General features: G+C 35.7%; 1 protein-coding gene across 3 annotated transcripts in view; it reads left to right on the forward strand.

Annotated features, from left to right (window-relative positions):
• Positions 1 to 23565, forward strand: part of PIGF (phosphatidylinositol glycan anchor biosynthesis class F) — a 36186-nt gene that overhangs the window by 6464 nt on the left and 6157 nt on the right. For 2 of the 3 annotated variants that reach the window (XM_065527112.1, XM_005575963.4), the window contains exon 5: positions 18130 to 18238. In XM_065527112.1, the coding sequence (XP_065383184.1) occupies positions 18130 to 18238 (109 nt within the window). Of the gene's footprint in view, positions 1 to 13759; positions 13842 to 18129; positions 18239 to 23565 lie in introns of those variants that run through there. The other variant, XM_074011853.1, reaches the window with a different exon arrangement.

The raw sequence follows: 23565 nt of genomic DNA on the forward strand, positions 1-23565 counted from the left end.
GAGGCAGGAGAGTTCCTTGAACCCAGGAGATGGAGGGGTTGCAGCGAGCTGAGATCGTACCACTGCACCCAGCCTGGGCAACATAGTGAGACTCTGTCTCAAAAAAAAAAAAAAAAAAAGGAATTAGTACTGTTTGTTTTCCCTTGGAACCGTCTTCTAATATTCATAAAGTCTCTAGAAAACAGAAGTGTAACAACTGAAAGCATTTTCTACATTATTACCATAATATCCCAAATGGTATTAATTGCTTTTAACCTTTTAGTTTGAAATTTTTAAATAGTGAAATTGGATTGAAATCTTATTACTTTGGATTAGTGATTTCTCCAGTTTTCAAATCTATGTCTAATAATGAGTGTATCTGGGGAGATACTGTCATGTGATTTTACAGTTAGTTCTGCTGTAATGTGGCCTGTGTGTTCCTAAAAATCACTACACTGCACAAAATGGGCAATAAAAACCACAGAGCTTATGGGAAAGATGGGGTTAGAGCATAACACTAAAACAATTCATCAGCGACATGTAAAGAGAAGATGGGACCTTAATAAAAATGGTGGCACAGTTTTACACATGTAAAATGGTTACGAAATACAGGCATACCTGATTTTATTGTCCCTCACTTTATTGGACTTCTCAGATGTTGCTCGAATACTGTTTTTTATAAATGGAAGGTTTGTGGCAACCCTGCATCAAGCAAATGTATTAGCGCCATTTTTCCAACAGTAGTTGTTCTCTTCATTGGAAACTCACACAATGTTTCAAGCGTTTTCATTGTTACTATATCTTTTATGGTGATCTGTGATCTTTGCTGTTACTTTTTGTAATTGTTTTGCGGGACCATGGCTCATGCCCATATAAGATGGCGATCTTAATAATTGTTGTATGTATTCTGACTGCTTCACCTACCGACCTTCCCTCTCTCTCTCTCTCTCTCTCTCTCTCTCTCTCTCTCACCCTCCCTCTCTCTCCCCTCCCTGTTCCCTGAGATACAAAAATATCAAATTTAGGCCAGTTAGTAACCCTACTATGGCCTCTCAAGTGTTCAAGTGAAAGGAAAAAGTTTACATGTCTCTCACTTTAAATCAAAAGCTAGAAGTGATTAAGCTTAATGAAAAAGTTAGGTTGTCAAGAACTGAGATAGACTAAAAGTGAAGCCCCTTGTGCCAAATAGCCAAGTTGTGAATGCAAAGGAAAAGTTCTTAAAGGAAATTTAAAGTCTACTCTAGTGAACACGTGAGTGACAAGGAAGTGGAACAGCCTTATTGCTGATGGGGAGAAAGTTTTATGGTCTGGACAGAAGGTCAAACCAGGTACAACATTCTAAGCCAAGTCCTAATCCAGAATAAGGCTCTAACTCTCTTCGATTCTGTGAAGGCTGAGAGAGGTGAGAAAGTTACAGAAGAAAAGTTTGAAACTAGCAGTGGTTGATTCATGAGGCTTAAGGAAAGAAGCCATCGCCATCACATAGAAGTGCAAGGTAAAGCAACAAGTGCTGATGTAGAAGCTGGAGCAAGTTATCCAGAAGATCTAGCCAAGCTCATTGGTGAAGGTGGCTAAATAACAGATTTTTAATGTAGACTAAACAGCCTTCTGTTGAAAGAAGATGCCATCTGGGACTTTTAAAGTTAGAGAGGAGAAGTCAGTGGCCACTTTCAATGCTTGACAGGCTGACTGTCTTGTTAGGGGCCGGTGCAGCTAGAGAATTTAAGTTGAAGTCAGTGCTAATTTACCATTTTGCAAATCCTAGGGCCCTTAAGAATTATGCTAAATATAGTTTGCCTGTATACTGTCAATGGAACAACAAAGTCTGGATGACAACACATCTGTTTATAACATGGTTTACTGAATATTTTACGCTCACTTTTGAGACCTACTGCTCAGGGGAAAAAAAAAAAAAAATATATATATATATATATATATATACACACACACTTTCAAAATGTTGCTGCTCATTGACAATGTACCTAGTCAGCTCTGTTGGAGATGTACAAGAATATTAATGTTTTTTTCATGCCTACAACACAAGATCCATTCTGTAACCCATGGATCAAGGAGTAATTTTGATTTTCAAGTCTTATGACTTAAGAAACACATTTTGTAAGGCTATAGCTGCCATAGATAATGATTCCTCTGATGGATTTGGGAAAAGTAAATTGAAAACCTTCTGGAAAGGATTCACCATTGTAGATGGATGCTATTGAGGACATTTGTGATTCATGGGAGGAGATAAAAATATCAACATTGACGAGAAGCTGATTCTATTCCTCATGAATGATGTTGAGAGGTTCAGGACTTCAGTGGAGGAAACCACCACCGATGTGGTGGAAGTAGCCAGAGAACTAGAATTAGAACAGTATCCTGAAGATGTGACTGAATTGCTGCAACATTATGATAAAACATGAACAGATGAGGAATTACTTCTGGATGAGAAAGAAAATGGTCTCCTGAGATGGAATCTACTAGTGAAGATGCCATGAATATTGTTGAAATGACAAAAAAGGATTTATGATATTGCATAAACTTAGTTAATAAAACAATGGCAGGGTTTGAGAGGGTTGACTCCAATTTTGAAAGAAGGTCTACTGTGGGTAAAATGCTATCAAACAGCATGGCATGCTACAGATAAATCTTTTCTGGAAGGAAGAGTCAATTGATGCAAGCAACTGCATGATTAAAATTTCATTTTAAGAAATTGCTGGCTGGGCGCGGTGGCTCATGCCCATAATCTCAGCACTTTGGGAGGCTGAGGCAGGCAGATCACTTGAGGTCAGGAGTTTGAGACCAGCCTGGCCAACATGGTGAAACTCTGTCTCTACTAAAAATACAAGAAAAATTAGCTGGGCGTGCTGGTAGGTGCCTGTAATCCCAGCTACTTGGGAGGCTGAGGCACAAGAATTGCTTGAAGCCAGGAGGCAGAGGTTGCAGTGAGTTGAGATTGTGCCACTGCACTCCTGCCTGGGCAATAGAGCAAGACTCAGCCTTAAAAAAAAAAAAGAAATCTCCACAGCCTCCTCAACCATCACGCTAATCAGTCAGCAGCCATCAACTTGAAGACCACACCTTCCACCAGCAAAAAGATTACAACTTGCTGAAGGCTCAGATAATTATTAACATTATTTAGTAATAAAGTATTTTTAAATTACGTGCATTTAAAAAACATAATGCTATTGCCCACTTAATAGACTATGATATAGTAGAAATATAACTTTTATATACACTGGGAAACCAGAAAATTCATATGACTCACTTTATTGTATAATTTGCTTTATTCTGGTGGTCTGGAACCAAATCTGCAGTATCTGCAAGGTGTGCCTGCACCCAAATATTACAATAAACATGGCACTTTTCCTTGGAAAAGGTTTCCTTGGCAAAGGTTTGCTTCTGGAAGTAGACGTGAGAAGGGTTGCCTATTGTGAGTTATTGCGAAGTGGTGAGATGGTTGTTGGAAATCTGAGGGAAAATTAACACCAGATGTGGGTGTGTGTGGCTCATGACATGTAGTAAACTGAGGTAGCTGAGAGGTGGGTATTTGTTAAAACGATATTGAGAAATAATTCACATACCGTACACATCACCTATTTAAAATATACAATTTAGTGGTTTTTTGCAACCACTAATCTACTTACTATCTCTATAGATTTGCCTATCCTGGAAATTTGTTATAAATTGGGTCTTATAATATGTGATCTTTTGTGACTGCCTTCTTTTACTTAGCATAATGTTTTGAAGGTTTATCTATGTTGTAGCATGCTTCAGTACTTTGTTCCTTTTTGTGGCTGAATAATATTCCATTGTATGGATATATATCAAATTTTGTTTACCCATTTATCAGTTGATGGACATCTAGGTTCTTTCCACATTTGGGCTGTTGTGAATAAGCTGCATCAAACATTTGTGTATAGGTTTTTTATGGACATATGTGTTTATTTCTCTTGGGTATGCCTAGGAGTGGGATTGCTGGTCACATGGTAGTGTTAAGGGTTTGAGAAGCAAGCTCCAGTGTTCAAACTCTATAAAGTGCAGTTTGGTAGTATCTGTAAAAATTACAAGTACACTTCTTCGACCCAGCAATTCTACTTTTTGGACTTTATCCAGTAGATATACTTGCACACTTACAAAATGTTAAATATATAAGATTACTCATTTCAGCATTGAAAATTACCTAAATATCCTTTAGTAAGGGATAGGGTTAGGATAAATTTAACCCACCCTGTGAAGTACTGTGCATTTGTAAAAACTAAACACATAAAAACAGGAAAAAAACCCAAAACAAAACTCTTTATTTACTGATATATTAGTGGAAAAAAGCAAGGTGAAGAAATGTGTACAGGATGCTACCATTTATGTCAAAAGTTGTCAGAGGGCATAGATACACGTATATTTCTGGAAGGACACATGAGAAACTGATAAAACAGGTTGTCTTTTGCGAGGGGATCTGAGAAGCTAGAGGACAAAGTAAGGAGACTTTCCACTGAATATCCTTTGCTATCTTTTGAAATTTGAACCACATTAATGTACTACCTAGTCAAAATAAAAGTTATAATGAGTTAGATTTTGCCAGTACTTAACTTCTTGCTTATGGAAAGTAGGCCTATATCAGGAAGTTGCTAGATTTCTCTCATGTCACCTAAACTTCAGTAGACTGCAAAAGTTGTCCTAAAATCTCCAACGTACTGGAGAACAGCCTAGTCGCCAGAGGACTATGGCTAAAAATTATCAATTTGTAATATAAAACATTTTATATAATATCACATAGCACATGACATGAAATAGTAATGCAAAAGTATTTTAATAACTTTTAAAGCATTTTTGTTATAGCATTTCTCAGAGCAATCTAGTGAGATACTCACTTTCACCATTTTCTAGTTGAAGAACCTAGAAAGCTGACAGGTTAAGTGATTTGCCCAAGTTCTGTAGCCAGGAAGTAGTAGAGCTGGGATTGGAATCTAGATCATTAGATGGTATAGAAGTTAGATGACTCCAGTAATTGAGGATCAGAAAACAGGTTCTTGCCCTGTTTTTACTACTTAGTGGCCAAGTGATCTTAGACAAGCTACTTAACTTCACATATCCTTATATGTAATATGATTAGAATAAAACTAATATGTACTTTGCAGGGCTATATCAGAACTGAGTGAAATGAATGAAATCAAATAGTAGGTGCTCAAGAAATCTTTGTTGAATGGATTAAAAATGTCAGGGAACATTTTATATATCATATTTTCAATCCTTACTGCAGTTTGTCTCAGTATTTCTTCCTCGTTTAGGTGACAGACCAAGGAGCGCAGTGCGTAGATAACTGTGGAGGAGGGCTGGTTTCTCATTTAATATAATGTGAAGTTAATTTGAACTTTGACATAAAAGAAGAATCTAAGTCTTTATGTTTCCACCATACACTAGAGTTAGTTCACTTTCTTCTTAGTACTTTTATTATACTTCCAAATTTTACTATGGAAAGGATGTCAAATTTTGAATAAGCTAGGAAATAATTGGATAGATTGACTTGTTGAACATTAGAGTTTGCCTTCTTAAATGTTCACTTTTAAGCAAAAATATTTAAAAATTTAAAGATCCGATGGTTTTGCAGTGATAATATGAAATATTCACAAAAAATTACTAGTTATACTGAAATTGCTCCAATATATAGTTAGCATTATTTATATTAAATCACAACTTTATTTTTTAATTTTTATTTTTTGTGTGTACATAGTAGATATGTACATTTCTGGAGTATATGAGCTATTTTGATACAGACACACAATGCATAATAATCACATCAAGGTATTCACATCAAGCATTATCTTTTGTATGTATGGTTGTACAAGCAATCCAATTATACTCTTACTTATTTTTAAATGTACAGTTAAATTATTATTGACTATAGTCACCCTGCTTTGCTATCAAATACTAGATCTTATTCATTCTAACTTTTTCTGTGCCCATTAACCACATTCTCTGCATCCTCCATCCCCACTACGACCCTTTCCAGCCTGTGGTAACAACCATCCTTCTACTCTATCTCCAGGAGTTCAATTGTTTTAATTTTTAGCTGCCACAAATAAGTGAGACATGCAAAGTTTGCCTTTCTGTGCCTGGCTTATTTAATTTAACATAATGACCTCCAGTTCTGTCCACATTGTTGCAAATGGCAGGATCTCATTATTTTTAACAGCCAAGTAGTACTGCATGTATGTACCACATTTTTAAAAATCCATTAGTCTGTTGATGGACACTTAGGTTGCTTCCAAATGTTGGCCATTGTGATTAGTGATGCGATAAACATGGGAGTCCAGCTATCTCTTCAATATACTGATTTCGTTTCTTTTGGGTATATACCTAGCAATGTGATTGCTGGATCATATGGTAGATCTGTTTTTGTTTTTTTGAGAACTGATCTCCATAATGGCTGTACTAATTTACATTCCCACCAACAGTATATGAGAGTTCCCTTTCTCCACATCCTCGACAGCATTTGTTATTGCCTGCCTTTTGGATAAAAGCCATTTTAACTGGGGTGAGATGATACCTCATTGTGGTATTGATTTGCATTTCTCTGATGACCAGTGATATTGAACACCTTTTCATATACCTGTTTACCACTTGTATGTCTTTTTTTGAGAAATGTCTATTCAGATATTTTGCCCATTTTTTTAATTGGATTATTAGATTTTTTTTTTTTTCCCGGGTAGAGTTGTTTGAGCTCCCTATATAGTCTGGTTATTAACCCTTTATTAGATGGATAGATTGGAAATATTTTCTTCCATTTTGTGGGTTGTCTCTTCACTTTCTTGATTGTTTCTCTTGCTGTGCAGAAGCTTTTTAACTTGATGTGATTCCATTTGTCCATTTTTGCTTTGTTTGCCTGTGCTTGTGGGGTGTTATTCAAGAAATCTTAGCCCAATCCAGTGTCCTGGAAAGTTTCCCCAGTGTTTTCTTTTAGTAGTTTCATAGTTTGTGGTCTTAAATTTAAGTCTTTAATCCATCTTGGTTTGATTTTTGTATATGGCAAGAGTTAGGGGTCTAGTTTCATTCTTCTGCATATGGATATCCAGTTTTTCTGCCACCACTTATGGAAGAGACTGCTTTTTCCCCATTGTATGTTCTTGGCATCTCTGATGAAATGAGCTCACTGTAGATGTATGGTTTTACTTCTGGGTTCTCTATTTGTTCTCTTGGTCTGTGTGTCTGTTTTTATGCCAGTACTATGCTGTTTTGGTTACAATAGCTCTGTAGTGTAATTTGAGTCAAGTAATGTGATTCCTGCAGTTTTGTTCTTTTTGCTCAGGATAGCTTTGGCTATTCTGGGTCTTTGTGGTTCCATATAAATTTTAGGATTGTTTCTTCTATTTATGTGAAGATTATTATTGGTATTTTGATAGGGATTGCAATCTGTGGATTGCTTTGGGTAGTATGGACATTTTAACAATATCGATTCTTCCAATTCATGAACACAAAATATTTTTCTATTTTTTTGTGTCCTCTTCAATTTCTTTCATCAGTGTTTTATAGTTTTCATTGTAGATATCTTTCACTTCTTTGGTGAAGTTAATTCATAGATATTTAATTTTATTTGTAGCTGTTTTAAATGGGACTACTTTTTTATTTCTTTTTCAGATTATTTGTTGTTGGCATACAGAAATGCTACTGATTTTTGTATGTTGGCTTTGTATCCTGCAACTTTACTCAATTTGTTTATCAGTTCTAATAGTTCTTGGTAGTTTTTAGGTTTTTCCAAATATACGATTATATCATCTGCAAACAACGATAATTTGACTTCTTCCTTTCCAATTTGGATGCCCTTTATTTTTTTTCTCTCATCTGATTGCTCTAGCTAGGACTTCCTGAGTCACAACTTTAATTTCAAAGAACTGTATTTAATTATTTAAGGAGGTTGTACAAAATACATGACTAATACATGATTTTTCCTACTTAATAATAATTTAGAACACAAATTAAAATTTCAGCTTGAAGTTCTTATGCTGTAGTTCTAATTAATAAAAAGTATTTAAAATACCTTGAAGTATCAACTGAAGATTTTAGAGCTTTAAATATTTTTATCATTCATCCTGTGTTTTAATATGTAAAACACAGTAGAGTTTTGTGTGTATTTTTTTAACTTAAAGACAGCCCTTTTAGTATTACTGAAATATGAATAATTCAGATGTTCAGTGTGAACAGGCTAATTTTGAGTTGGTATGACATCTCATTTAGTGTTGAATCAATATAAATGTTTTATAATATTTTTAAGTGAAATAACTTTATATACTAGTTTTTAATGTATTTATTTGCATGTCTATAGAAAACTTATGTTGAACAGATGATAATCATGTGAAGACAGAGAACACCAAAGCTTTGAGCTTGTGAACTGTGTAGGAACTACATCCTACGAGTTAAGGATCAATTCTGATATTATTGGGATTTTATACATAACTAAAAGACACTATTTTGACAGGATTTCTCCTTACAGTAAATGTTAAGTTACCCCGGGAAAACAAAACAAAAGAATGCTGTTATAAAGAAACTTGGAAGTAGAAAAGTCATTTGGTTTCTTAAAATATTCTGCCAACTTCTTATTGGTATACTTATTAAATAATATCCTCAGTTTGTACCAATTTAATTCAGTTATTGCATTGGCATTAAAATTATTTTTTTTTTTCATTTGCAGACTTTCTTATAAAGGACAGTAATAATCTGACTACTATATACCTGTATAGTTCATTGAAACTTGCTTTTTGACTTATCAGTTCTTTTATGCTGTTATTTGAATGTTTAAGTTAGAATCTGATCACTTTTGGTGAACTAAATAGATTCCTGAATAGTACTAAACAAAAATCTTGCCAAGAGTGGTGATCTTGCCAAGGTGAAAGCATTCAATAACACCTGTTTGTGTAGACAAAGACAACAGGCCTCTTTTTGTCATCTTTGTATTGAAATAGATTTTATATTGAAGCAACCACTGTGGACACTAAGAGTGAAAATATAGTGAGTGACCAAAGATTTATTCACATAAAAATTAGGTAATTTAGTATAAATGTGGGCAAAAAATTTAGTGGCAAAGAGGCATTTGTTTTAATATTCAGTGGGGAAGGAAAACATTTATATTAGAATTTTATAAAATACCTTTAGCCACTAGGAGAAGTTGTATAGTGTCTCTTTTTTAGTTGAAGAGACTAGCAGTTCAAAAAATTAAATCTATTTAAACAAACACTATTCTGATGACAGCATATTTAAACCATGAGTGTTTACTGTGAACTACCCCCAGGTGCCTGATACAGTGTCTGGCATGTAGTAGGCACTCAAAATGGCCTGTTTACTTCAATTAATATTTGATGTAATGAATTCCAGTGGAGTCAAATATTTTGGACAAGTACTTGGAGCACAGTGTCATGAAGATTGGTCTGTAACATTGCTTTAGTCACTTTTTAAGTTCATTCACAGGGGGGCCATTTATTTATTCTGAGCCCTATTGACTGTGCATATATTCCTTAACTTTGAAAAAGTTAGCCAATAACCGTAGAATTCAAATAGCTTTATTATGGAAACTTATAAAATGAGAGTACATCAATGTCAGTGATGCTAGAAATTAGTTAATAGAAAGGAATTTACCTATTTTATTCTTTTTATCTTATTTATTACAAAATAATGTATATATATGTTTGTAGTAAAAATTCAAATAGAAAAATATAGAAAGTTAAAGATCCTAGTAATGCTATCATAGAAGCAATGAACAACTGCTAGCAGGTTTTATATGTTCTTCGAATTTTGTATTTTATATATATATATAAAATTTTAAAACAAAATAGTTAAACTAGTCATGGCTTTATAACTTTTTTCCCACTAACGTATTATGGACATCCTTATCTGTGTGTGTATGTAATCTACCTCTTCTTGCATAGTATTCTTAGCTAGTATACTTCTGTAAGTAACATAAAACTTCAGCTTATACTGGTTTGAATAATAAGGAAACTGATTATGTCACATAACGGAGATTGGATGGTTCTAGATACAGATAGTTATGGTATGGCTGTGCTTCTTACTGATTCTCCTTGTTATTATCCTCAGGTTGGTAGTGGGATGGCAGCAGCTTCTCTTCCTTGAGTTTTCCTAATCATTGGGAGACAGAATGGGATTATCAGTATTTAATTAATTAGTCTAATCATCAGGGTTGAGATGAATGTTGAACAATTAATCATCATTACAAGTATTCCATGTACCATGATTTATTTAACTAATTTCCTATTAAGGTTTATTATCAAATTTTCATGATTATAAATAATGTTGTTAGGTATATCTTTGTACCATATAACTTTGTATTCTTGTGCAAAGGTTTTTGTAGACTAGATTACTGGAGTAACTTTCCTAGATCAAAGGAAGTTGACAGACACTGTCAAACTAAAGTTCTAATTTGAAGAATATGTGTATACCCGCATACATATTCCTACCAATAGAGTGTAGGTTTCCCTGACTCCCCATCAGGGCTCTTTACCTCTTATCAATCTACCAGGGCTGCTACCTACAGGGGTCTGCCAAGGGGGCAGACTGTGCACTATAGTAGCTTCATCTGATTTCTAAGAGGAGGCATAAGCCTTGGCCATGAATTTTTAAGTCTGATTTATAGAACCACCATTTACTAAATTTCAGTGGAATATTACTAACTGAATCACAGAGAGAACATTTATCTTACCCAGCCTCCCTGCCTCCATTCTCTTTCCTGACTCATGTTACAGAAAACTCAGTAGAAAATAACATCCAGGCCGGGCGCGGTGGCTCAAGCCTGTAATCCCAGCACTTTGGGAGGCCGAGACGGGCGGATCACGAGGTCAGGAGTTCGAGACCATCCTGGCCAACACGGTGAAACCCCGTCTCTACTAAAAAATACAAAAAACTAGCCGGGCGAGGTGGTGGGCGCCTGTAGTCCCGGCTACTCGGGAGGCTGAGGCAGGAGAATGGCGTAAAAACCCGGGAGGCGGAGCTTGCAGTGAGCTGAGATCCGGCCACTGCACTCCACCCTGGGCGACATAGGGAGACTCTGTCTCAAAAAAAAAAAAAAAAAAAAGAAAATAACATCCAGTCCTCAAAAGGCAGCTTCAACACAGGGAAAATTGGGGCTAGTTAAGATAGGAAGTGTGCCCATGTGAAGTGTGAGCAAGAGAAAAGAAACGGCATGACAACCCTAAAAATGCACTATAGAAGAAGGAAAAAGGGCATGCAGAAGATGAAGAATCTGGCCTGAAAGAAAATGCTACCCTAGAAGCAAAAACAAACAAAAAAGCCTCCACACAGTTTATCGTGAAAAATAGTACTAAGGATATGAATTGAATAAATTAAGAGCAGAGAGGAGATCATGAAACAAAATGACGTGGAGAAGAAGATTGCAGAATTAGTGAAATAAATTGAGAATGCAAAGGTCACTATTACAGGTCATAAGTTAGAAGTATCAAGAAACAGACAAATTAGAAAGTCAGGTTTTAGCATGGAAGAAAGGTTTGAGCTAATCAAAATGAATGAGGGGTCGGGGGGATTGGGAAAAATAAAGCATTTAGAGAAGATGTAATAAATATAGAGGAGAAACAAAAGAGATGCAAACGTAAGACTGGTTAGTGTCTCTAAATTACCCAATAAAAAATGATTCAAAGATATGATAGAAGACAGTTTCCACAAATGAGGGGATTCTCCAATTTGTACATTAAAAGGACTCACTATATCAAGAAAATAACTGAATTAGAGTTGCAGAACAATATAAATAAAAACTAATACAAGCAATGGAAGTTAAACAGTGCAGGGAGGAGCAGTGAAGAAAATATAATTGTACCGGTCATATCCCCAACTATTCTGGCTGTCCCCAGATACTGAGCCTGTTTGGTACAACCTCTTCAAGGAATAAGTTTTAAATGAAATCCTACATCTCAAACCATGAGTCCCCACCTTACAGGTAGCCCGTTTCCCCGGTTGGCCCAAAGTACTGGGAGCTAGGCTTATACCATCTAGGCAGAATATTGAAATATTTCTTTCAAGGGAAAATGGTACAAAAGAAAAACTTACAGATATTGACATTTTGGGATTCTCTAAGGGAAAGTCAGGATTCCTACCCAGTCCCTAGTTCTGTGCATCCCCCCGCTTGAATTATCTTACTTATGCATTGTAAACATCCAGTCAACTATTTAATGTTTCACTTTGTTGTTGCTGTTGTTTAAAAATAGTGTTATTGAAATATAACTGCATACCACAGAATTCACTCATAAAGTGTATAATTCAGTGGTTTTTAGTATAGGCACAGTACAGCCATTGCCACAATCTAATTTTGGGACATTTCACCACATTAAAAAGAAACTATGACTATTAGCAGTCTTCCCCTATTCCCACTCCTCTCTCCATGGCCCAGGCAACCACTACAGGAGTGTCCAGTCTTTTGGCTTCTCTGGGCCACATTGGAAGGATAAGAATTGTCTTGAGCCACACATGCAATACATTAACACTCACGATATAACTGATGAGCTAATAAATAAATAAGTTATAAAAAAAAAATTTCATAATGTTTTAAGAAGGTTTATGAATTCGTGTTGGGCCACATTCAAAGCCGTCCTGGGCTGCCATGTGGCCCATGGGTTAGACAAGCTTACACTAATATATTTCCTATCTCTGTAGATTTGCCTAGTCTAGACATTCATACATCATGTTTTAAGTAGAATGAGAAGTAAAGAATCACCAGATATTTGAGGAATCCTCACGTAAAATCCAGAAATGAAAACAACAAAAAAGAAACTCAGGGGAAATAGAGGCAATATACAAAGACAGAAGATAACTTAAAAATTTACTTTTTTTTAAACTTTACCATAAAAGGTGAACAGGAGGCAGTCAAAATGAATATTCAGAGAACAAGAAAACTTTTGGGAAATAAACACACTATTAAACTCAGCAGAAGTAGAGACAAAAGTTGAAAAGATTCCCAAGTCAAACAAAAAGGCAAAGATTGCAAAATGAGTTAAAAGATAAGAAAAGCAGAAATTAGTTCAAAATAATAATATTCCTAGCAAAAGAGTAAGGAAAAAATTCTTAAGTGATCTGATAAACAAGGTCTTTAAATAGAAGACAATTTTAAGAACCAGAAGACTTGAGCTTTTAGATTAAGAAGGCCCATATATTTTCAGCACAGTGGATGAAAAAACACTTTAAAACACATTTTCGGGAAATTTTTGATAACCAGGAATAAAGAGATTGATTATTATAAAAGTTTCTAGAGAATGAGAGAAACATGATACCTAGAGAGGATGGGAAACTAGAATGGCTCTGAACTTCTCAAGTGGGAATCAGAAAACAGTAGAGCAATGCCTTCCAAATTCTGAGGCAGGGCCAGGCGCTGTGGCTCACGCCTATAATTTCAGCACTTTGGGAGGCCAAGGTGGGCGGATCACTTGAGGTCAGGAGTTCGAGACCAGCCTGACCAACAAGGTGAAACCCTGTCTCTACTAAAAATACAATAATTAGCTGGGCATGGTGGTGGGCGCCTGTAATCCCAGCTACTCCGCAGGCTGAGGCAGGAGAATCACTTGAGCCCAGGAGGCGGACGTTGCAGTAAGCCAAGATCGCACCACTGCACTCCAGCCTGGACAACAGAGTGAGACTCCATCTCAAAAAACAAACCAAAAAATAACAACCCTCCCCCCACAAATCCCGAGGCAGAATGATTCCCAAAAATTACAGTAAATTCATTTTCAGACTTCAAACATCTCTAAGAATCTATTTTCTGTGTACCCTTTCTCAGGATTCTATGGAAGGAGGTGCTGAAAAAGAAAATTCCTTTCTCAGGAATCTATTGAAGGAGGTGCTTGAAAAGAAAAGAAAAAGGAACATAGATGGAGGAAGTCTTGGAATTTAGGAAAGAGCAGATCCAAAAGAACTAAGAGAGGCAAAGGGAAATCGCAAACACAGCAGTTGTGCAGCAGTCCTAGGTGGCTCCAAAAAGATGGAAGGAGCAGGGAGAAGAGATCAAGCATTTGGAGGTGCTACTTAGCTTCTTTGGAATATTTGAAGATTATTTAATGACAGGTACATAAGCAAACTGAGGGGTGAAAAAGAGGCAGTTATTAACATCCATGGACAATTAAAGATTATATTTACTGTGAGAAAAGAAATGTATGATTGTGGTTTACTGTGTGGTTCACTGTGATTAGCAGTTTTATAATCATCATAGTGTAGAACATTCCTATTGATTCGGTTGAAAGGAGGAGATGTTACCATTGTAGAAGGGACATGAGTCAGGGAGAAATGTGTATGTGGAGGTAGGCAGCTTGTAGGTAAAAGGTGCTGAATCCTCTTCTCCCATAGAAGAAGGCAGAAAGTAAGTTAATCTTGAAAAATCTATACTTAATGTATGTGTTTTTTTTGTTTGTTTTGTTTTGTTTTTTTCATTTGAGGTAAATAGAAGAAACAGCAAAAAGGTTGAAAAAATCTGCCTCGAGGCTGGGCGCGGTGGCTCACACCTGTAATCCCAGCACTTTGGGAGGCCGAGGCAGGCAGATCACCTGAGGTCAGGAGTTCGAGACCAGCCTCAACATGGAGAAACCCTGTCTCTACTAAAAATACAAAATGAGCCGGGCGTGGTGGTGCATGCCTGTAATCCCAGCTACTCGGGAGGCTGAGGCAGGAGAATTGCTTGAACCTGGGAGGCGGAGGTTGCGGTGGGCTGAGATTGCGCCATTGCACTCCAGCCTGGGAAACAAGAGTGAAACTCCATCTCAAAAAAATATATATATATATCTGCCTTGGAGCAGACATCAGGAGTGGGGAGGGATGGAAGAGGAGACTACTATTTTAATATTAGTTTAATTGTACTCCTTTACTTTAAAGATGTCACATATATTATTTTGATAAATATATAATTTTTACTTTAAAAAGACAGGGCACAGAGGTTTTCTATTTTTAACAATAGGTCTTGGTTCCCTTTTTTCTACATTTATTATATGTAGGATCATAAACACTTGGCTACAGCAAAATAGAGGGCAACCTCTCTGATGATCATACTTTTTATTTTAATAAACATAAGATGGCCACAAGTGTGCTGGAACCATGAAAAATGTGAAGGCATGGATCTTGCCTCTTAGCCCAAGGAACTTAGAGCTTAGAGGTTAGAAAGATACATACACAAATCTTTTTTTTTTTTTTTTGAGACAGGGTCTCACTCTGTCGCCAGGCTGGAGTATAATGGCGCAGTCTTGGCTCACGGCAACCTTTGCCTCCCAGGTTCAAGCGATTCTCCGGTCTCAGCCTCCTGAGTAGCTGGGATTACAGGCGCCTGCCACCGTGCCCAGCTAATTTTTTGCATTTTTAGTAGAGATGGGGTTTCACCATGTTGACCAGGCTGGTCTCGAACCCCTGACCTTGTGATCTGCCTGCATCGGCCTCCCAAAGTGCTGGGATTACAGGCGTGAACCACTGCGCCCAGCCACATAAATCTTACTGAATTATCTCTGCTCATATAGTTGTCTTGATTAAAAACCTTCATGGTTCCTTAGTTTGACATTTAAGAATTTTCTAAAATCCTAACCCTAAATCTATCACCATGATACCATTTCACACCAATTACGATGACTGTAATAAAAAAAAGATAATGACAAGTGTCATGATGGAGGGTGTGCAAAAACTGGAATCCTCAAACACTGCTGGTAGGAATATAAAGTGGTTCAGCCACTTTGGAAGAGTCTGGTAGTTCCTCAAGTGATTAAACATAGAGTTTGCATATGACCCAACAATTCCACTCCTAAGTGTAATCCCAAGAGAGATGAAAACATATGCTCACACAGAAACTTGTGCATAAATGTTCATAGCAACATTATTCATAATAACCAAAAAGCAGAAGCAACCCAAATATCCATCAGCTGTTGAATAGATAAAATGTGGAATATCAATAGAAAGAAATATGATTGAGCCATAAAAAGGACTGAAATATTGATACATGCTACAACATGGATGAAACCCGGTCTCTACTAAAACTACGAAAATTAGCCAGGCGTGGTGATGCACACCTGTAATCCCAGCTACTCAGGAGTCTGAGGCAGGAGAATGGCTTGAACCCGGGAGGTGGAGGTTGCGGTGAGCCGAGATCGCTCCATTGCACTCCAGCCAGGGCAACAAGAGCGAAACTCCGTCTCAAAACAACAACAACAACAACAAAAAACAAACAAAAAATCCTAACTCTGCCCTACTTTTCCAGCCTTATTTCTCGTACTTCTCTTGGCCTCTAGCAATCTGATTTATGTTCTTTTGTCTGCAGTGCAGCTCTTTCTCCAGTCTTCCAAAGTTTAAGACCTAACGCTACCTATTCTTTCCAATCCAGCTTAACTTCCTCCTGTTCCATAAAATAGAAGAAGTGAATTCTTCCCAACAGAAAGTAATCTCTGCTCTTAACCTCTACCACACCTTGTGTCTCCACTTTATGTATTACAGTATAGAGGAGGTGTGTGTTAAGTTGGAGCTTAGTCAACATTGTCAGCCACATGTAGTCAAAAATTGCCTTTGAAAATCCTTTAAATTGTTTGAACAGTACAGTTCTCTTTACATTGAACTTGGCCAGTTTTTCCTTCCAACATTGGAACAGATCTCTGTTCTATTGAATGCTAGTTGAAAAAGCTGACTTACAGGTGTTATATGAAATAAAAAAGAACAATAAAGCCCTAAAAATAGTACAAATCTGGATATATGTGATTGGCTCCAGCCTGTTCTTAGCCCTGCTTCAATGGAAACAAGCTAAGGTTCTTATCTTGTGTAGTTGGGGAGTATGAGATGGATGGATGATAGAGGGATTGGTTTGTGAACTGACTTGTCATCATTTGCGACTTTTAAAATTCAGTGTACATTTTGCGTGTAATAATTGGCCTGTTTCTAATTAAATAAATCATCTAACAAAACAAATGTTTTCCCCCATACTATCTAGAAGAGGCTACTTTTCATTAACTTCACAGTAGCTTCACCTTGCAATGTAAACAATTGAATATTTGGACCCTACTTATTGCATTGCAGTGGACTTTAACCTGACTGTAACCAGAACTGTCTGGTTACAGTTCACACTATGTATATATAGTTCACACTATGAGGGCCAGGCTGAAACTAACACCTACTAAGAGAATGGCAGAATTAAGTCTTTCCACCTTTACACTCTCCGATGTGCACTTAGTATATAGGAATGGTAGGCAAAATCACCAGATCTTTTGAAATATTTTGTTCTTGTTCTCTGCCTTTTTCTTGCCGAGTAAATTGAATTGGTTTGTATAAATGAAATGTGATGTAAGAAAGACTAGCTGAGGCCAGGTGCAGTGGCTCATGCCTGTAATCCCAACACTTTGGGAGGCTGAGGTGGGCGGATCACGAAGTTAGGAGTTCGAGACCAGCCTGGCCAACATAATGAATCCCCAACTCTACCAAAAATACAAAAATTAGCCGGGCGTGGTGGTGCACACCTGTAATCCCAACTACTCAGGAGTCTGAGGCAGGAGAATTGCTTGAACCTGGGAGGCGGAGGTTGCAGTGAGCTGAGATCACTCCATTACACTCCAGCCTGGGCAACAGAGATTCCATCTCAAAAAAAAAAAAAGAAAGACTCGTTGAATAAATGATGCACCATCCATACAATGGAATACTACTACAACTGTTACCAAGGAAAAACAAGCAAAATTCGGTTTATAACGTGATGCATCTGAGTTTTGTTTTGAAGAAATATACATATGTACATGTGTATTTATGCAAATATACATATATCCTTCAAAACAAAATTATGTGTGTATTTGTGCATGTATAAAATATTTCTGGAAGAATATGTAATAATTTGGTAATAGCAGTTGCCTGTGGGGAAAGGAACCAGGAGTTGATAGGGGTGGAGGACTTAGCTGTTTCTACAAATGCTCTTTAGCATGGTTTGACTCCTACTACATCTGTATATTACCTTTCCGATGGAAAACATTTATATCTTCTTACCAATTAACTATTAATAGTTCATGGTAAATATTTATATGTCAGTTTGAGATTTTCATTTTAAATTACAGAAAATATATGTATACTGATAATGTGTGCTAGTGCTTGTTGGATTCTGCAGCAGCTAATGTATGTACCATCAATGATGTACCAATTTGTGCTTCACAGAGTTTCATCCATATGGGAGAATAGTCTCCAGATGACTACAATTTCTAGTTTTGTAGGAGCATGGCTTGGAGCACTTCCTATTCCGCTGGATTGGGAAAGACCATGGCAGGTTGGTTTCAGTTACTTAAAGCAACAAAATAAATGTTTGTACAATGATAGTAAAACTGATGAAGCAAACTAGTATGTGTATGTAAATTGTTCTGTTGTTCAATTAAGTAAGGATACCAATTCTATCAGTCATCGTAATCTGGGCAACTTAATAGGGACTGTCCCAGTGCCAAAGGCGTCTAGGTAGCCCTGGTTTTGTCTTCTAGCACTATTTTTTGCACATGTATAGATGAATAAACAAGCTTATTTTGTGATTGTATATAGGCAGTTTATTGTTTTTAAAAATAAACAGGTTCTCACTCTCTTGCCCAGGCTGGCCTCCAGTGCTTGGGCCTAAACGAGCCTCCTGCCTCAGCCTCCCAAGTGGCTGGGACTACAGGTGTGTGCCACTGAGCCCAGCCAGTATAGGAATTTTTAAAAATTAGGTTAATAGTTGCAGAAATGTCCTATTTTCAACTTTGGTATTTATTGCCCTTGTGGTCTTATATTCACATTTTCTGAACTTGATTGATGGCCAAATTGAATGTTCATCTTGAAATTTTTAGAAGCAGATAGCAAGGTAATTTTTGCAGCAGCGGCCTGTGTTATCAAGACAGCTCACAAACATCAAATTTTTCATCTTGTATCACAATAAGATAAAGCTGATATGCTAGGTAAAGCACTGTAAGGTAAGGGCTCTTTTTATACCCATTTTACAGATGAGGAAACTGACACCTAGAGGGTATGTAACATTCCCAAGGTCACTGAACTTAACAGTGATGACTGTATCCTTATCTTAATATTAATGACCTTGTAGTATGCCATTATATAGTTACTTTATAACTTATTTAACAAATACACTATTGATCATTTAGATTATTGCCAGTATTTTATGATAATAAACACTGCTGTGATAAAATCTTTGAATCTATAGCTTCATGAATTTTTATAATTATTTCCATAATTACTCCCAAAAAGAATTATGGTGTTAAAAAATAAATGTGCTTTCTTTTTCCAACATGAAGAGAATTTTTTTCTGATCACAAAGATAATGTATATTTATTTAGAAAATTTAAGCAATATTAGTAATTCTAAGGAAGAAAGTAAAAATTACTTTCCTCCCCAACCACCCAGAAGAAACCTCCATTTGCTTTTGGTGATAATTTTTGCAGCTGTCTCTCTCCATGCCTGTAACTATAATATTCATGTTATTTTTAATCTGCTTTTTCCCCTCAGCAGTATATTATGGAGCTCATTCTATGTCAATGAAAACTTACATATATGTAATATTCGATTATTTGTGTAAAATACTGTACCAGTTTTTAATTAAAGAACATTTAGGTTATTTCCTATTTCATTATTATTAATATTTTATCAAATATGGTTATCATATTAAACATACATCTTTGAATATTTGTCCAATTTTCTCTGTAGTGTAAAGTCCTAGGTAATGAATTGATGAAATAAATCTTTGATACATACCTCATTTGCCAAATGTGGGATCCAGATTGTGTGCCTTGCACATAACTGCCTACCTTAACTCCATTCTTTGTGCTTTCAGTTAGATGTTGTGTCTCCCTGAAAGTCAAATTGTTCTTTCATGTTTAGTAAGTCTGGTAGGTTTGCCCTTGCCTGTTTTAACTCTTCATCACTGTATTAGAGAAATCCTTGGAGGTTTGGGGTGTGTATCGTCACAGATACTCATCCCAAGTTTTTGGTGCTAGTAAAGGTTTCTTAAGTTGTTGACATCTTGTAGAAGTCATCCATACTTAATATCATTCAACAGAGTGTCAGTGATTTCTAAATTGGAGGACAATCAAAATCATTGAAAAGTATACACAGAAAATTGTTTGAAAGTGGTTAGATTCCTTACTTTCAAGTAATGCAATTAAATCTAAATAGAAAATATTGATAAAGCACTATGGGACATCAGCTTTAATGAGTTGGTAAGATAATATATAATAAATGTATCATTTTGTATATAGATGCAATACTTTAGAGTGTAAAGGTTTGATATGTTACATGTAATTTAAGTCTTTTCTGTTTACAAGACAGTGCAGAAGTAGAAACTGAACTAAGGGGAATATGTATGCTTTATAAAATATGTGTTTAGGTTTGCTTAGAAAATATATATCTTAGTTATTTACAGTTCAATCACCCATTTTGGGATTGTTCAGACTTTTAGCTGATGACTCATTTTTCTGCCTCAGTGCTTGTTAACAATAAGGATGAACTAGATCCAAATTGATGGTATTACTTTTTAAATTAATATAAAGTTTCCATTTGAATTACTGACTTTTTAAAAAGATTTTCTAGCTAGCTGGAAATCTAATTTAATTTTAAAACTAATTTAAATACATAACGAGTGTTGGTTTCCATTTAGAGCGTTTCATTCAGCTGGAATATTACTGGCTGTGTAATTATCTTTACTACTGGATGGTTTTTAGAATATTCCAAGTTAATGACCCACACATTCACTGTAAACCTTTTAAATTATGAAATGTATTGTTGAGGGAATGATAGAATTGATGTATAATTAAAAATCTTTTATTCGCATAGCACTCATCTGCCCCTTGCCCTTTTTGCAGTTATTTACTAATAAACTAAAGAAATGAGTTTTCTTTTTTTTTTTTTCACTTTTTATTTCCAGCAAACAAGGTTGCTTGTTTTTTGTTATTGTTATTTTTTAATAATTCTAACTCCACAGAACAGAATCTCCCAGAGAAGCAATAAATCAGATAAGGGAATATGGCATTTCCTAAAAGTGGAGATGTTGTTAGAGCAAAATTTCATGAGAAGACAATACAGTAATACACTTTATTATCTAAAATAGAACATGTATTAAGAAGAGATTCTTGTTCTGTGTTCCTTGTAGCCCAGTACAGATTTGATCTGTTTGTGGTAAAGCAAGCTTTTCTGGATTGTGTTCTGGTTTTATTTATATTCCAGTCAGCGAAACAGGAATGTCTGGTTAAGCAATTATACCTTTAAAAACGTACACATGCACACACACACAAAACCCCACGAAATCTACTACATGTTTTACTTCAGTTTTCTTTACTTTGAACTCAAATCATTGTATAACATTCGTGAGGCTAACCATAAGATTACAGTAATGTGGATTCTGTAATGAGCTGTTTCAAGCATATTTTTATGTTTAAAATAATTTCTTAATTAAATGATTGGAAAGGCCCACTGAAAATATGTGATCTCAATGAAAAAGTTTTGTAACTTAATATAAATCTTACGTGATTTTAAATAATGGCAAGTGATGAAAAATTAGGCATCTTTATAGTTGGAGGAAGCCTTTCTTTTGTGGAAGGCAGCAAGGGGACGTGGTTAAAGAGAATATGGTAGGGTAGCTACCCATTATACTGTTGGTCATCTTTGTTGTTGTTTTAATATTTGAAAGTACCTTCTTGCCTCTCCCTTAATTATTTGCCTTAAAATCTCAGCAAGAAAACAAATATTTGAATTTCCCATAATCCAGATAGCCTTTTTCAACTTCTGGAGAAAGCTTATAGTTGCTGACAAAATAAATATTTGGACTACAGAAAACCTTTGTATTTTATAATTTGATTCTTTATCTGCTGTAACTAAATAGCTAATCAGTAAGTATTCGTTGTTATCACTGTATGCAAGGCATACATTCTGTGTGAGTAAGTACAACAGACACTTAAATACACCCAGGACTGGAATTTAATTATTTAATAATTCAGATTTGGACTGCGATTTAGATTTAATATGCTGTAAATATTTCATAAAATATGTAGCTATGAGGTTTTTATCTGGAAAATGTCTTATCAAAACATGGCTAGTATTTCATATTTTAAAAAAATTAGTGGAAGGTTAACAAATATTGTTAGTTATTCTGAGCACAGGAAATTGACCATGAGATTTTTAAACTCACATGTTTTATTAATGGGTAGGCAGGTAACATGATGATTAGGAGTTCTGGCATCAGATTACTGGGTTGAAATCCTGGCTCTGTCACTTGCTAGTGAGGATGAAATAATAAAATCCCTCTAAAATATCTAGCTCAGCACCTGACATGTGGTTATTACTTAATTAATGTTACAGGCATTTGTGAGCCTGTAACATTAGAAAAGAAATAGTTTAGTGACTATATAGTTTAATGACTATATTTTTAGCCTTCAATAGTGCAAATTCCATTATTTATTTGAGTTCTCATCTATTAGAGAATATGCTAATTGTCTCAGTTTGTTTTATTTTTTCTGTCCAGCAGTCTTTCAGTTGGTGGGAGTGGACTATTAATTTATCTGTTTCTCTGGTATTTCGTTATACCAATTTAGGGTATTTGGATTTCACATAATTTTCAATCCTGTCTGACATTTCAGATGACAGTAGAAAGAAAATGTAGCATTTGTAGATCTCTCCATGTACCCCGCATGGGGCTTGGCCCTGTCATACGAGTAACTTAATCCTTACAGCCATAGTGCAAGGTAGGTTTCACTCCCATTTTATACACTAGAAAGTCAAAGTGTGTCGGGGAGGAATACATATCTTGCTTAGCATTACTCAGGTGGGAAGAGGAAGACTTCAGATTCACATGAGAGCCCCACGGCACTATGTTCTTTTCTTTGCTGGAGACTAAAACATAGCTTTTCTTTTTAAAAAATGGTCATAGCTTAGGTCTCTTTGGAATAGCTAAAGTAGTTATATTTCATTTCTTTCCCCACATTGTTTTAATTAAATGCCTTGACCATTGTGGTGGTGTCTGTATTTTAGGCCATAATTTATTTGTAGGAGAATATTTAAAGCTAATATGCAATGCTTTTGTCCCTAACAAATCCACACATGCCTTTAAACTATGGACTTCAGTGCTACAATCTTTAAAAAGATTTGAACCAAATAATCAAGTCTCTTCTAGGACGCTTATTTCTTATGAAGGTAAAAAGGAAAATTGATATAAAGTATTTTAAATAACTGAATTTGGAGATTTTGAATTTTAGACACCTGAGATTGTCTTTGAAACAATTTAAAGTTGTTTTAAAATATTTTTACTTATTCCCATCAGATACCAGATAAATGAGGAATTGTTGTATTTAACAATTTTGGGGGTTTTTTTGTGTTTTTTTCAGTTTTACCAGGTTAGAAATTTAATATTTGTGAAACATGTATATTCATTTCCTAAAGTCACAGATGCCACAGATAATTCTTTCATAAGTTGACACTAGAAATCATAGGATTATAACTACATGAATTACTGCAAAATGCTGGAGGTAGATTAAAACTAAGATGGATTTGATTGCTTGAAGAGCTGCAGGTTTTTACATTAATTGGTATTTCCATTACCAAAGGGATGATACTGTGTTTTAGACCAAAATA

Source organism: Macaca fascicularis, chromosome 13, assembly GCF_037993035.2.
Source record: "Macaca fascicularis isolate 582-1 chromosome 13, T2T-MFA8v1.1".
NCBI lineage: Eukaryota > Metazoa > Chordata > Mammalia > Primates > Cercopithecidae > Macaca > Macaca fascicularis.